Source organism: Crotalus tigris, unplaced genomic scaffold (assembly GCF_016545835.1).
Source record: "Crotalus tigris isolate CLP2741 ecotype Arizona unplaced genomic scaffold, ASM1654583v1 scf7180000018700.580195, whole genome shotgun sequence".
Taxonomy (NCBI): Eukaryota; Metazoa; Chordata; class Lepidosauria; order Squamata; family Viperidae; genus Crotalus; species Crotalus tigris.
This window is the reverse complement of record NW_024097154.1, coordinates 510,306-521,438: the sequence shown is the minus strand read 5'-3', so window position 1 is coordinate 521,438 and position 11,133 is coordinate 510,306. Positions and strand designations below refer to the sequence as shown.

General features: G+C 41.3%; 1 protein-coding gene across 2 annotated transcripts in view; it reads left to right on the top strand.

Annotated features, from left to right (window-relative positions):
- The first annotated feature begins 7,696 nt into the window (after positions 1-7,696).
- RSPO2 (R-spondin 2) overlaps positions 7,697-11,133 on the top strand; it is a 109,034-nt gene continuing 105,597 nt past the window's right edge. Inside the window, exons 1-2 of one of the 2 annotated variants that reach the window (XM_039355613.1) lie at positions 7,697-7,964; positions 8,683-8,993. In XM_039355613.1, coding sequence (XP_039211547.1) covers positions 8,900-8,993 — 94 coding nt within the window. In that variant the 5' untranslated portion in view covers positions 7,697-7,964; positions 8,683-8,899. Of the gene's footprint in view, positions 8,169-8,682; positions 8,994-11,133 lie in introns of both variants that reach the window. The other variant, XM_039355612.1, reaches the window with a different exon arrangement.

The following is an 11,133-nucleotide window of genomic DNA, read 5'->3' as shown; positions in this document are numbered from 1 at the left end:
TTGAAAAAAAGAGAAAGAAGTCAAAACTTCCTTCTTAAGCTAGCTATCAAAGACATATATAATGGAAAAAATATACCTAACATTATAAGGGATAAAATACTTGCAGGGTGTTTGAAACAAAAATGAAATACAGAAACATTAAAATTAAAAAAAAAAACATTTACCAAGAGAATCTTTGCCATACATTCAGGGAAGCAACCTTGAAATTCCAGGGCTGCAGAAAACAGAAAACAACCAAACAAGGAGAATATCATGCATATTCAATCAAACACAAGGCTGCCTATTTCAATTTATACTGACTGGTATAAAGCAAATCTGAAAATTATTTAAACCAGAAATGCCAAAGCTGTAACAGCTGAATTTATATATGTAAAACAACCTGAAAAGCTGCAGTGTTCAGTAAGCCTTATCTTTACAAACCCATTCTAACCTAAAAATAGTGTTAATCTAATGGTAGACTAGAAGGATTTATCTTGCATAGTAGACCCTAAATATTTGCAATTTATTTTTTGTCTGAACCTATCATAGTTGAACAAACCATGACTTAAAACAACTACTGTGTGAAATTAAATGGACAAGGACCTTTATTGGTACCAAACCAAGTCAATCATACTATGCTAGGATTAGACAACTTTTCCCATTGAGGACCTTATTCCTGTGAGACAATATAGTAAGGAGCCAAATATATCAGTTTTGAGAAAACAAGGCCCTCCAAATCAGTTTTTCCACCTTGTAACTTTAAGATGTGTGGACTTCAAATGGCTGGGGAGTTCTGAAGTTGAAGTCAACCCTTCTTAAAGTTACTAAGATTGAGAAACGCTGTTCTAGACAATTTCTACATCCTGTATCATTGAGTGTTTGTGGCTGACATAGATTTTAGTTCACCAACTTCTGGAGGGTTCCAAGATTCTCCATTAGATTCTTTTTTTCCCATTATTTCTTCCGGAAAAAGGATTGGATCAGTTTAAAATTCAGCTCTTAAGTACTACCAGCGATACCAGAACGTTCCCCAACATGGGATTATCTAACTGTATGTACAATGGACAAAGTATTCATAGCAATGGCCAGGATGGCAAGGAAGCTTGGGAATTGGAATCCATGCAGGTTGGGGAAGGCAATGCTATTTCTGGGGAAATGAGACAAGCTTTCCTGATGTACAGTATTTGAATCAAATGCAAATATAGAGGACAAATGGCACTGACAGGTCTAAACACATATTTTAAAAGGATGAACAGGAGAGCTATTTTCTTTCTATCTTTAAACTCTTTCACTGAAGATGAATACATGATAATATAAAATACATGCTTGCAAATCATGTGTTGTATTTAGGGGAATTACATCAGCCATTAAGTTGTATTTTATATTGGTAATAAATCAATGCCTCATTCAGATGTCAGTGAAATGCATGGTATAATTTTGAATTGTATATTTCTTTTAGAACTTACAGGGATTTTTTGGGTTTGGTTGGTTTCTTACTATGTTTAGAAGACTGATTCTTAAACATTAATATAATTAGTGCCAGCTCAAGGTATCTAGCACTCCTAGTCCACTATGACTGAATCTGCCACCTCCCAGTGAGGTGAAGATTTGCATCTTTAAGAAAGATTCAGAAGGAGAGTGCCCTCTAGGTGCCCCAGAAACAAGGACTGCTTGGCCTTATGCTAAAGCTGGCTCTGACTAGAAATCATGATCATTCCTCAACCCAAGCAGGTTAGATCTCCATAAAACATGGTGCTGCTATCATCCATGATCTTTTCAGTACAAAAGAGATTGAATATTTCAATTGCCATAAGATTGGCATTGGGTAGGAATCCATCAGTGCTACTTTTTTTAACCTGGTTGCATTGTAATAGAATCATAGTTCTCTGTAATAGAATAATAATCCACAAATTGTGGCTAGCAATGGCTTACTGAATAAATCACAGTTGGATGTGGTCATGCAACACTGAGCCATAAACCATGGTTTAACTTACCCAATTTTACACTTATTAGAAATTTGCAAACTGCAATGATTGGGACATACTAAACATGCTAAAACAGAAGTGAGCAAATAGGGAATAGAAAACAAAATATGGCTAAGAATGAAGTGTAAATCTAGTGGATTCATATTAAACCATAATATGGATTGTTGGTTTTGGTTTAGCATGTGTGAATCCAGCCAAACATGGTTAATTCTAAAAACCATGGTTGTGGTAATCTACCCTGAGATTTATGAATAGAGTATGAAAAAAAAATTAAGTTGATGATATGGAAATCTGAGTGATTCTCTACCATCACAATGAAATATTTTAAATTATTATTGCTCTCTTAAAATGTGCTAATGATAAGATTCTTCTAGAAATATATTAGCAGGCCATCCAATAATTCTAAATACTTTGTCAAAACATTATGTCTTATCAAAGAAAGTACCGTTCATTGTGCAAAACTCCTTTCAAACTCCTTTGAGGATTATCACTTGGCAGAAATGTACATTTCATAGTCCCGAGGACTATTATAACCATTGTATTGCAAGGCAAGCCCCACTTTGGCATGGGCAACTCCCATGCTTTAAAGTACCTTAGGTACTTTCAGTTTGAATCTTCTTGTTAGGATAATGTTGAAATTTATATTTAGGCATGCATTTATGACATGGAACTGTGTGTATAGAAACAGTTTTTCACATGTACTGACTTTATGCACAATAAAGTGCATAAAGTGGATGTGGCTTCCAACAATATTAGGAGGAAAACCAAGTTGTGTGGCCCATACTTCCTCTGTCCCCATTACCTGAAAGCTTGGGCAAACAGATAATCTTTTATAACGCAGGTGTGATCCAAGATTAAGGCCTGATTTACATATTTGGCCTGATTTATACTTTGTTCTAAGGGATGATTTAACTGTAATTATAATACATAACAGGCCATAAGTGGAAGGAAAGATAAATAGAAGACAACTAACAGCAAAATAGATGGATTCAGTTACAATGATGATGGGTGCACTGTGGAAGACCAGATTAGGGACGGGACCTCCTAGACAAAAAACTATGTGGTCACTAAGAGTCAACTCCAATTTGACATACATAATCATCAATCACTTTGGGTTCAAAGCAGAGCAAATCCCCTTATAACTCAACCAGAAGATCCTTTCCTCACTTCATTTCCTCTAGATCAGGGGTGTCAAACTGTTGGCCCGTGGGTCAGATGCGTCATGGCAAAATCGCGCCCACCCCATTGCCAGCAATGGAAAAAAAGTCACGATATGTTGCAACACATCACGTGATGTTGTGAATTTGACACCCCTACTCTAGATGAATGGACCTCACCTTTCATAATTGCCAGCCAGCAAGATTACCCTTCTGAAGGGCACCAGGTTGGGAAGGCTAGAAATACACTTAGGGATTCATTGGATAATCCCATATTTTTTCCTGCCATATAAATATTAGTTAGAATATGATGCGACATGTGATGTGACACCCAGAAAAATGTGGCATACTCCATTTAATCCTCCAGGGAAAGATTGAAGGCAAACAAGGTCCAGGCAGAAGAACATCATGGCTCTAAAATCTAAGGGACTGGTTTGGACAAAACTCAGCAGCACTTTTTCATGCGGCTGCTGATAAAAATAGGTTCGCCAACATGATTGCCAACGTCCAATAACGGATATGGCACAAGAAGTATAAATATTGGTCAAATCACAGTAAACCACAATTTTGTTTATTTGGTTTTGGCTCAGTGCAATCCCATCCATTCTGGTTCGTTATACAGACCTTTATGGATGTTTGACAAATCATGGATTAACATGATGTTTAAATCTAGACTTACAAATACTTTGTATCAAATCTCCCATTGCATGGCTTGTGCATCTTTTTTTCCCCAAAATAAATACTATTTTTTTCATCTTTTAAATTTCATGTTAAAGGAAGACACAGAGTATTATATAACATGGAACAAATGTATGTCTGGTTGGAGACTAGAAATAATAGAGGAGAATAAATATGGAAAGGTCAAAAGTGAAAATATGTGTATAATAATGTATAATAATAATAATATGAATTATTCTTAATAAGTAAAACATGAAGGAAGAAAAATGTAAATAAGAAATAACGGGGCTATAAGGACAAATATTCTAAAGAAGAATAAGGGGGGAAATGTAAATAATAGATTACCATTATGCAATTGCTGTAAAAGAAAGGAGGAGTATATATTGTGTGTGTATGTGTGTTATGTTTTGCTTTGTTTTGTTTTGTCTTGTTGGTTAAAAATAAAAAAAAATCATGTTAATTGATTAATTTTATCATATTTTAAATATTTTATTTGTATGGCTGTAATAATTCCCCCCCCCCAAGACATGTAATCTTTTCATCATGATCCTGTCAGACATTTTTCAATGTCACAGCTCCCTCTTCTGAAAAATAACCATGATCCTTCCCCCCCCCCCAAAAAAAAACCTCCAGGAAAGTTACTAAGGAATATCATTAGCTTGGACAAGATGAAAATTTTAAGCCCTGCTTTTTGAGGATTTTAGAGGAATGAAATTTCCTTAGCCTCCTTTCCTCCTCACCCCTCCTTTTTTTTTGATGGAGTTTTTCAGAGATTTTAAGAATAAAACACTTAAACTCCCCAAATACAGAATGGTATACTTTTTGTGCTGTTGAGTTAGTGATGGCGGAGCTATTATTGGTTATGTAAAGATCCATCTTGGAAACTATTAACAGTATACCTAAGGCTTATCTTCCTCTTAGTCTGCATTATTTCCTTTGTTTTTATTTTTTCCTTCAACTGAGCATTGCTTAAATAATCAGGGCCTTTAAAGAACCAATGGTAAAAAAAAATATCTGACATTGTGCATTAGAGTTTACTATAGTTAGTTATCCACCATTCTTGTCAGAATAAAATGAGAAATTTAATAAATTCTTAGGATAAGACAAATTATCAAACTTAGCCCAAATTATATGGTGAAATTGTTCAACTGGCTTAAGGGAGACTAGATCCTGGCTGTAAAGTTCACCATGAACTCTGAATCAGCTACCCTTTCTCAGCCCAGCCATTTTCATAGGTAGAAGACAAAATTAGGAAAGACAAAGTCAATAAACTTCTAGAAGAAAGTGAGATATAAATGTAATAAATTTTAAAAAGTATTTTATTAGGACAAAAAAATAAGAATAGCACTGCTACATAATAAACCAAAATATTTATCTAGTCCAGAATACTATTCTTCTGTGGCTAATCAGAAGTTCCTGAGAAGCCAATAGGCAGGACAAAAATTTGTCATCTTTGCTTCACTGTCAGCAAACACTAGTACAATGATGGCGAACCTTTTAGAGACCGAGTGCCCAAACTGCAACCCAAACCCACTTATGAATCGTCGAGTGCCGGCTGGGTGTGGCCCATTGGCTGGGTGTGGCTCAATGGGTGGGCGTGGCTGCGGTAGTAATGGCAGACTGGGTGGGACTAAAAAGTTCAATCAATTCCAACTTTGCAATATATTTTTTTTTCCCGCGAGAAGTTGAAATTGACTAATTGAATCTTCTTTTTTTTGTACACGGTGACAGAAATCTATAGTGAAAAGGTTTTATAAAACCCAGCTGAAGGCTTAGGCCTGGGGCGACAACATGCGTGCCCACAAAGAGGGCTCTGAGTGCCGCCTCTGGCACCTGTGTCATAGGTTCGCCACTACTGCACTAGTATCTGAAATTCCTTTATTGATATTGAGGTATTATGTAAGCTAGATTCACACCTTGCCAAACCACCATTTTGGAATCATCATCCATAGACTAAGCTGTCTTTACTCAACACACTGCAGCATATTGAACATACATACTTAGCATAGTGTAGGAACTAAGTCATAATATAATGGATATATCATAGCACAATATAAATAGCCTTATTTCACGTCTATTTGTCAAGTTCCTTTGCAAATGCTCCTGTTTGGTGGACATCATGTTGATATAGATCTTATAGAAGGGAATTCCATAGATGCTTCTACATTTCCTGATATATTTTTCCTTATCTGTCTCAAATTCTTCACCATCAACATTACTTAGGTGATTCTGGATACTAGCTTTTGTTGTGCTTTGTTGAATTTGGTTGATCTTTAAAAAACTAAGCTAGTCCTCAGATGGAGACTGCCATTTGAAAAGTCACTAGAAGCTAAAGCTAAAGGTGATTTTTCAAAAGGCAACTGGACATTCTTTGTTTTTCTTAAAGACGTTTTGCTTCTCATCCAAGAAGCTTCTTCAGTTCAGAACTGAAGAAGCTTCTTGGATGAGAAATGAACTGTCTCCAAGGAAAAAAAGAAAAAAAAAGAAAGTCCAGTTGCCTTTTGTAAAAGCACCTTTGGGACAACTATGACGGAATTACTGAGAATCTCTATAGACAACCAGAAGCTAAGCTTTACCTGAGGAAGTCTCAAGTTTCCCTATACAGTATCTTTGTTATATTTCTATTATGTTCTTTTCTTCTCAGTTCCAAATGCCAAATATCAATTTCTTCATCAGGAATATATTCCAGCTCTTAGATCAACTGGGTTGCATCTCTCCTTTTCCCATTTTTACAAAGGCTTGTTGGCAGTTTATTTATTTAGAAAATTTATTGGCTGCCAATCTTACCTCAGGGTAAGCAGAACTGCACCCAGGACTGTTAGGATGGCTTTCCCCAGATATTATATTATCAGTAATGCTCCAGTTCCGATTAATCGCTAACATTTTACAAAGCACACAGCTAACTCTAAAATTCACATGTTGTAGGAATGGATAACATGAAAGGAAGAAAAAGTACCAGCTGCAATAATGAATACAGCTGACCTCCTCTGGCTATAAAATATACCAATAAGTAAATATATTTGTGGTTTTTATTGATTGTTGTGTGTATTTATGTGTTTCTGTGAGATGGGCATCCGTGACTTTAGCTTTTGCTCCTTTTCGGCTATCTAAGGCTACCAGATCTTAAGAAGTTCTGAACTTAAGAAGAGCTGAAGATGGATCAGACCTTACATTCATCTACTTGAGCATCCTGTACCCCAGTAGCTCCTAAGTCCAGGCTGGAGAGCCATTAAGCACCTTCCAGCAACCTCTTATTTTAAATGAGCTGACTTCCAGCTAATAACCGAAGACATCAATATGGGACATTGCAGGAGAAAAGCAGGATCCATTCATGGCAGATCAAAATCCGAAGAAGTCCACATTTTATAAAAAGGCTTGCAGCTCTCCCTTCCTAAGAGGCTTCCGTTCAGCTACTCCATGCATCTGAAGAGAGGAACCGTGGGTCGTGAAAAGTTAACGCTTCCTGTTACTCCTATGAGGACTGGCTGGCCATGGTTAGCTTGAGTCTCCAGGAAACAAGCCAGTCCTCTTAAAGCCATCCGTGCCGGCTACCAGGAGCACAGCCGACGGCAGCCCGTTCCACAGTTTTAAAGCTGCGCTCGAGGAAATATGGCATCCACTGATGCGGAGCCTCTCTGCGTTTGGACCTCTCGTCTAGTCCTCGCTTCGCTGCTCCACGCTTTGCGCTTCGAGATGCTCAAAGGCGGCCCCCCGTGCAGGCTCGCCGCCTCCATATCCCCTCCCCCCAAACCTCCGAGAGGGGCGAGAGAGACGCTCCGCGGTTGAGTTCCCGGCAGATCGTGGCTGCCCTTCGCCCACCTTCGGGAGCGACCCGGCTCGGAGGCGTTAGGAAGGCGGAGAAGCGGGCGGCCTCTCCGCGGCGGTAGAGCACAGCGCCACCTACTATCCGCCGCCGCAATAGCCGCGCGTGAGTGGCGCTCCTCGCCGAGCTGCTTATAAGAGAAGGGGCGCGAAGAAGGAGCCCGCAACTCGCCTCGTCTGCGGGAGCCGCACTTCGCTCCTCGACTCCCCGCCCTCTCGCCTCCCCGACCTGGCTCCTGTCCTGCGAGGGGCGCAAGGGCGACCGCGAAACCCCGGCGTGCCTCGGCAGTGGGGACGGGCGGCCCCTCTTCGCCCAACCGACCCACGTGGTTCCCGAAGCCGGGTCGGTTCGCGGCAGAGGAGCGCTCGCTTACCTGCGGCGGCTGGTGCTGCTCCCCGCGGCCGTCGCTCCGCCGGCTAGCGGTGGACGGGGAGGAAGACGCCACCTGGCCGGGCGGGAGACGCGCCGCGCCGCGCTGCTGCTCGGGCGTGGGTGCCTCGGTTCCAGCCCGGAGGCGTCTCCTTCGGGCTGCGGCAGCATTGGCAGGTCCGCTATTTCCAGCGCTTCTCGGACGGGGCGAGCGGCGCGGCGGCGGCGGCGGTTATTCGAGCCCCTCGGAGCTTCCCACGTATTTTAGCGGAGAGTAACCTTAATTTAAACCAGCGGGGTTTGCGCCGAATCCACGTGCACGGGATTACCGCTGCCTTGGAAGCGGAGGCGGCTTCCCGGGGTCGGGTCGCGCGCGGTCCTTGCCTCTGGCCGGGCGGATCTGCGGACCGAAACCAGACGGCACCGCCGACGCTCGTTGCCCTACCCGGGGTGTGTGTAAAACTCGCGGGGCTTCTTAGCCGCCCGGTCGAACTCCGAGCCTCTAAGGAGGCCGGGCAGCCGGAGCCCCGCCGAGTTGGAAGGGGCTCCCTCCTACGGCGCGCTTTGCCTCCTCGGAAGTCCTCCCGGTTGACTCCTGGGGCTGATCCTCCGGGCAGTCAGCCAGGAGTTGCCGTCTTAAAGCCACGAGTCTGTATGAATGTCGTGTTCTCAACCTCTCTTGCGCTTCCAGATCGGCCGGAGATGCTCGGAGTTGGCCGGACTCGGCGAAGAGGCTCGGCCGGCGTGCGAGTCTGAGCGGCTCCCCGCGCCGTCTCCCTTTTCGCCTGTCACCTCGCCGTCCCGAGAGAAGGGAAGGAGGGCGGCCCGTGACTCCCCAGCGCCGCTACCGGCGGCCGAATCTCCGCTTTTTCCCTGCCTGGTGAGTCTCCAGTTCCCGGAGTCGAAGGATGCAGTTTCGCCTCTTCTCCTTTGCTTTGATCGTCCTAAACTGTATGGATTACAGCCACTGTCAAGGCGGCCGGTTGAGACGCGGCAAGAGAGGTGAGCCACCTCTTCCTCCATCTCTGCCTTTCTCCATCCAACCGGCAGCTCATCCTTCCTTCCTTTGGCCTGCTTATCTCCCCTTTTAACTGGAATAGGTGGACTCTTCTTTTTAAGCTTTGATGTGTGTTTTAAAATTGGGGTGGGCTGGGTGGGAAGTGGACAAGGCTCCTAGAAGTTCTTTTTTCCTCTTTCATGGAGAAAGAGACCCTCTCCCCAGTCCCTTCCTTTAAAAGCTTCCCACCACAAAAAGGGGAGACCCCACATAGATAGAGGTTGTGCAACTTATTCTGCTCTTACTACTTACTCCTGTTTTAAGATTCTCTGTGGCTCAGCCACAAAACGATACCCCAAAACCCCAGAAAAAGTTAACAACCACCTTGTTGAGAAAATGTATTCTCTAAACGTCCTTAATTGCATTTGGTCCATCTGATTCCAATACCGCAGTCCTGCAGTCCTAATCTCTGGCTCAGGCTGAATCATATACAGTACAGTTTGCTCTTGCGCAAATGAAGCAAACACTAATAGAAAATATGTGCCAAGTAAATAGCCAAGCAGGTGCCATAGAGCCTTTACAGCCTTGCCTCTACCCCCCCAAAATTGGGATTGCAGGTAAAGATGTATGCCAAAGATGTATGCTTCAGGTTGAAATGAGGGATACTTGGTGCTCTTTGATCTTGGTTGTTTTCTTGCAGACATTTTATTACCCAAACTAGGTAACATCATCAGTGCTACTGTATGCTTGCCATTGAAATGGAATGATTTATCTCTGCCGTATGATCTGTTGTAATTATGGACATGTCAAATAATTATTTCCCCATATCCCACTTCCCTTTGATGCTTCTTGATCCTTTTGATATGTGTTGCAAACTGAAATGTAGAATAATATCTGAGGCTGGTGGGACTTATGGAATTATGGGGTGACAAGGATTCCAAGTAAATTTGCATGGCATTTGCATGACCATGAAGAAAGTGCAAGCCCCTCACAGAGGCAGTGGAAGCTCATTGCTGATAATGATTTTGCCCATCCTGTACTTAATTGCATATTCCCATTTTCTGTTGGGAGATCTGGCAAAGGACAAGGTTGGCTAGAATCCTGAATTAAATTGTAAAATATTCTGCATTTGGGTACACCTGTAAGAAATAGAAGGCTTCAGATATGAAAATACCATGAAGAGCTAATCTGTGATATTTTAAGAGAGCATTCGCAATATTGAGCATCATTTTGTCTTAACTGTGCTATTAAAAGCAGACCTTTCCCATGTTTTTTTTTCCTGAGGTCCTATTGATAGTTTTCCTCTGGGTTGTGCAAGCAGAAGATGGTCAAATTGGTATTTGACTTGAGAGTCAAAATGCTGAACAAACAGAGAAAGCAAATCCTCTATGAATGATAGAACTAGTAACTGTTGCCTTCTGCAGATGTTGCAACAGAATGTGGCATGTGTTGATTTTTGCACTTTGCTTCTCCATTGTATTTATAATTTCCTATTAAACTTTGAAGACTCCAGTCAAGCTAGCCAGTTAGTTGGATATAAAATTTATTATTGGTTCTGTCTATAAACTAGTGACTAATATCTTTATTTGCTAAAGCCAGGCTGAAAGTGTATTCACTGTTCTGTTTTTCTGCTGCTGCTGCTGTTTATTATTATTATTATTATTATTATTATTATTATTATTATTATTATTATTATTATCATCATCATCATCACCACCACCACCATTACTACTACTACTACTACTACTACTACTACTACTATTATTATTATTATTATTATTATTATTATTATTATTATTATTATTATTATAGAACTCAGTGCTTTGCTATCTATGTCACTTTTCCATCAGGACTGGCTAGCCAGCAGTTTACTACTTTATCATTTCCTACTTGCTTACGCTACATCCTAGGGTTTGACCCACTTCCTTACACTTTTAGGCTTGTTTTACAGTTGGGATAAAGGGAATATCTACTAATAATTCAAATAAGTTCTTTATGTCACAGTATTAAGTAGACAATAAAACTGTCAGGCAACTTCTCTGTAATGGCTCTTTTCACCTTCATTCATGTAGTTGTCTAGAAACAATTTTGAACATGAACAGATGACCATGTGCAACTGGATGGTAAAAACAGCAGTGACATTAG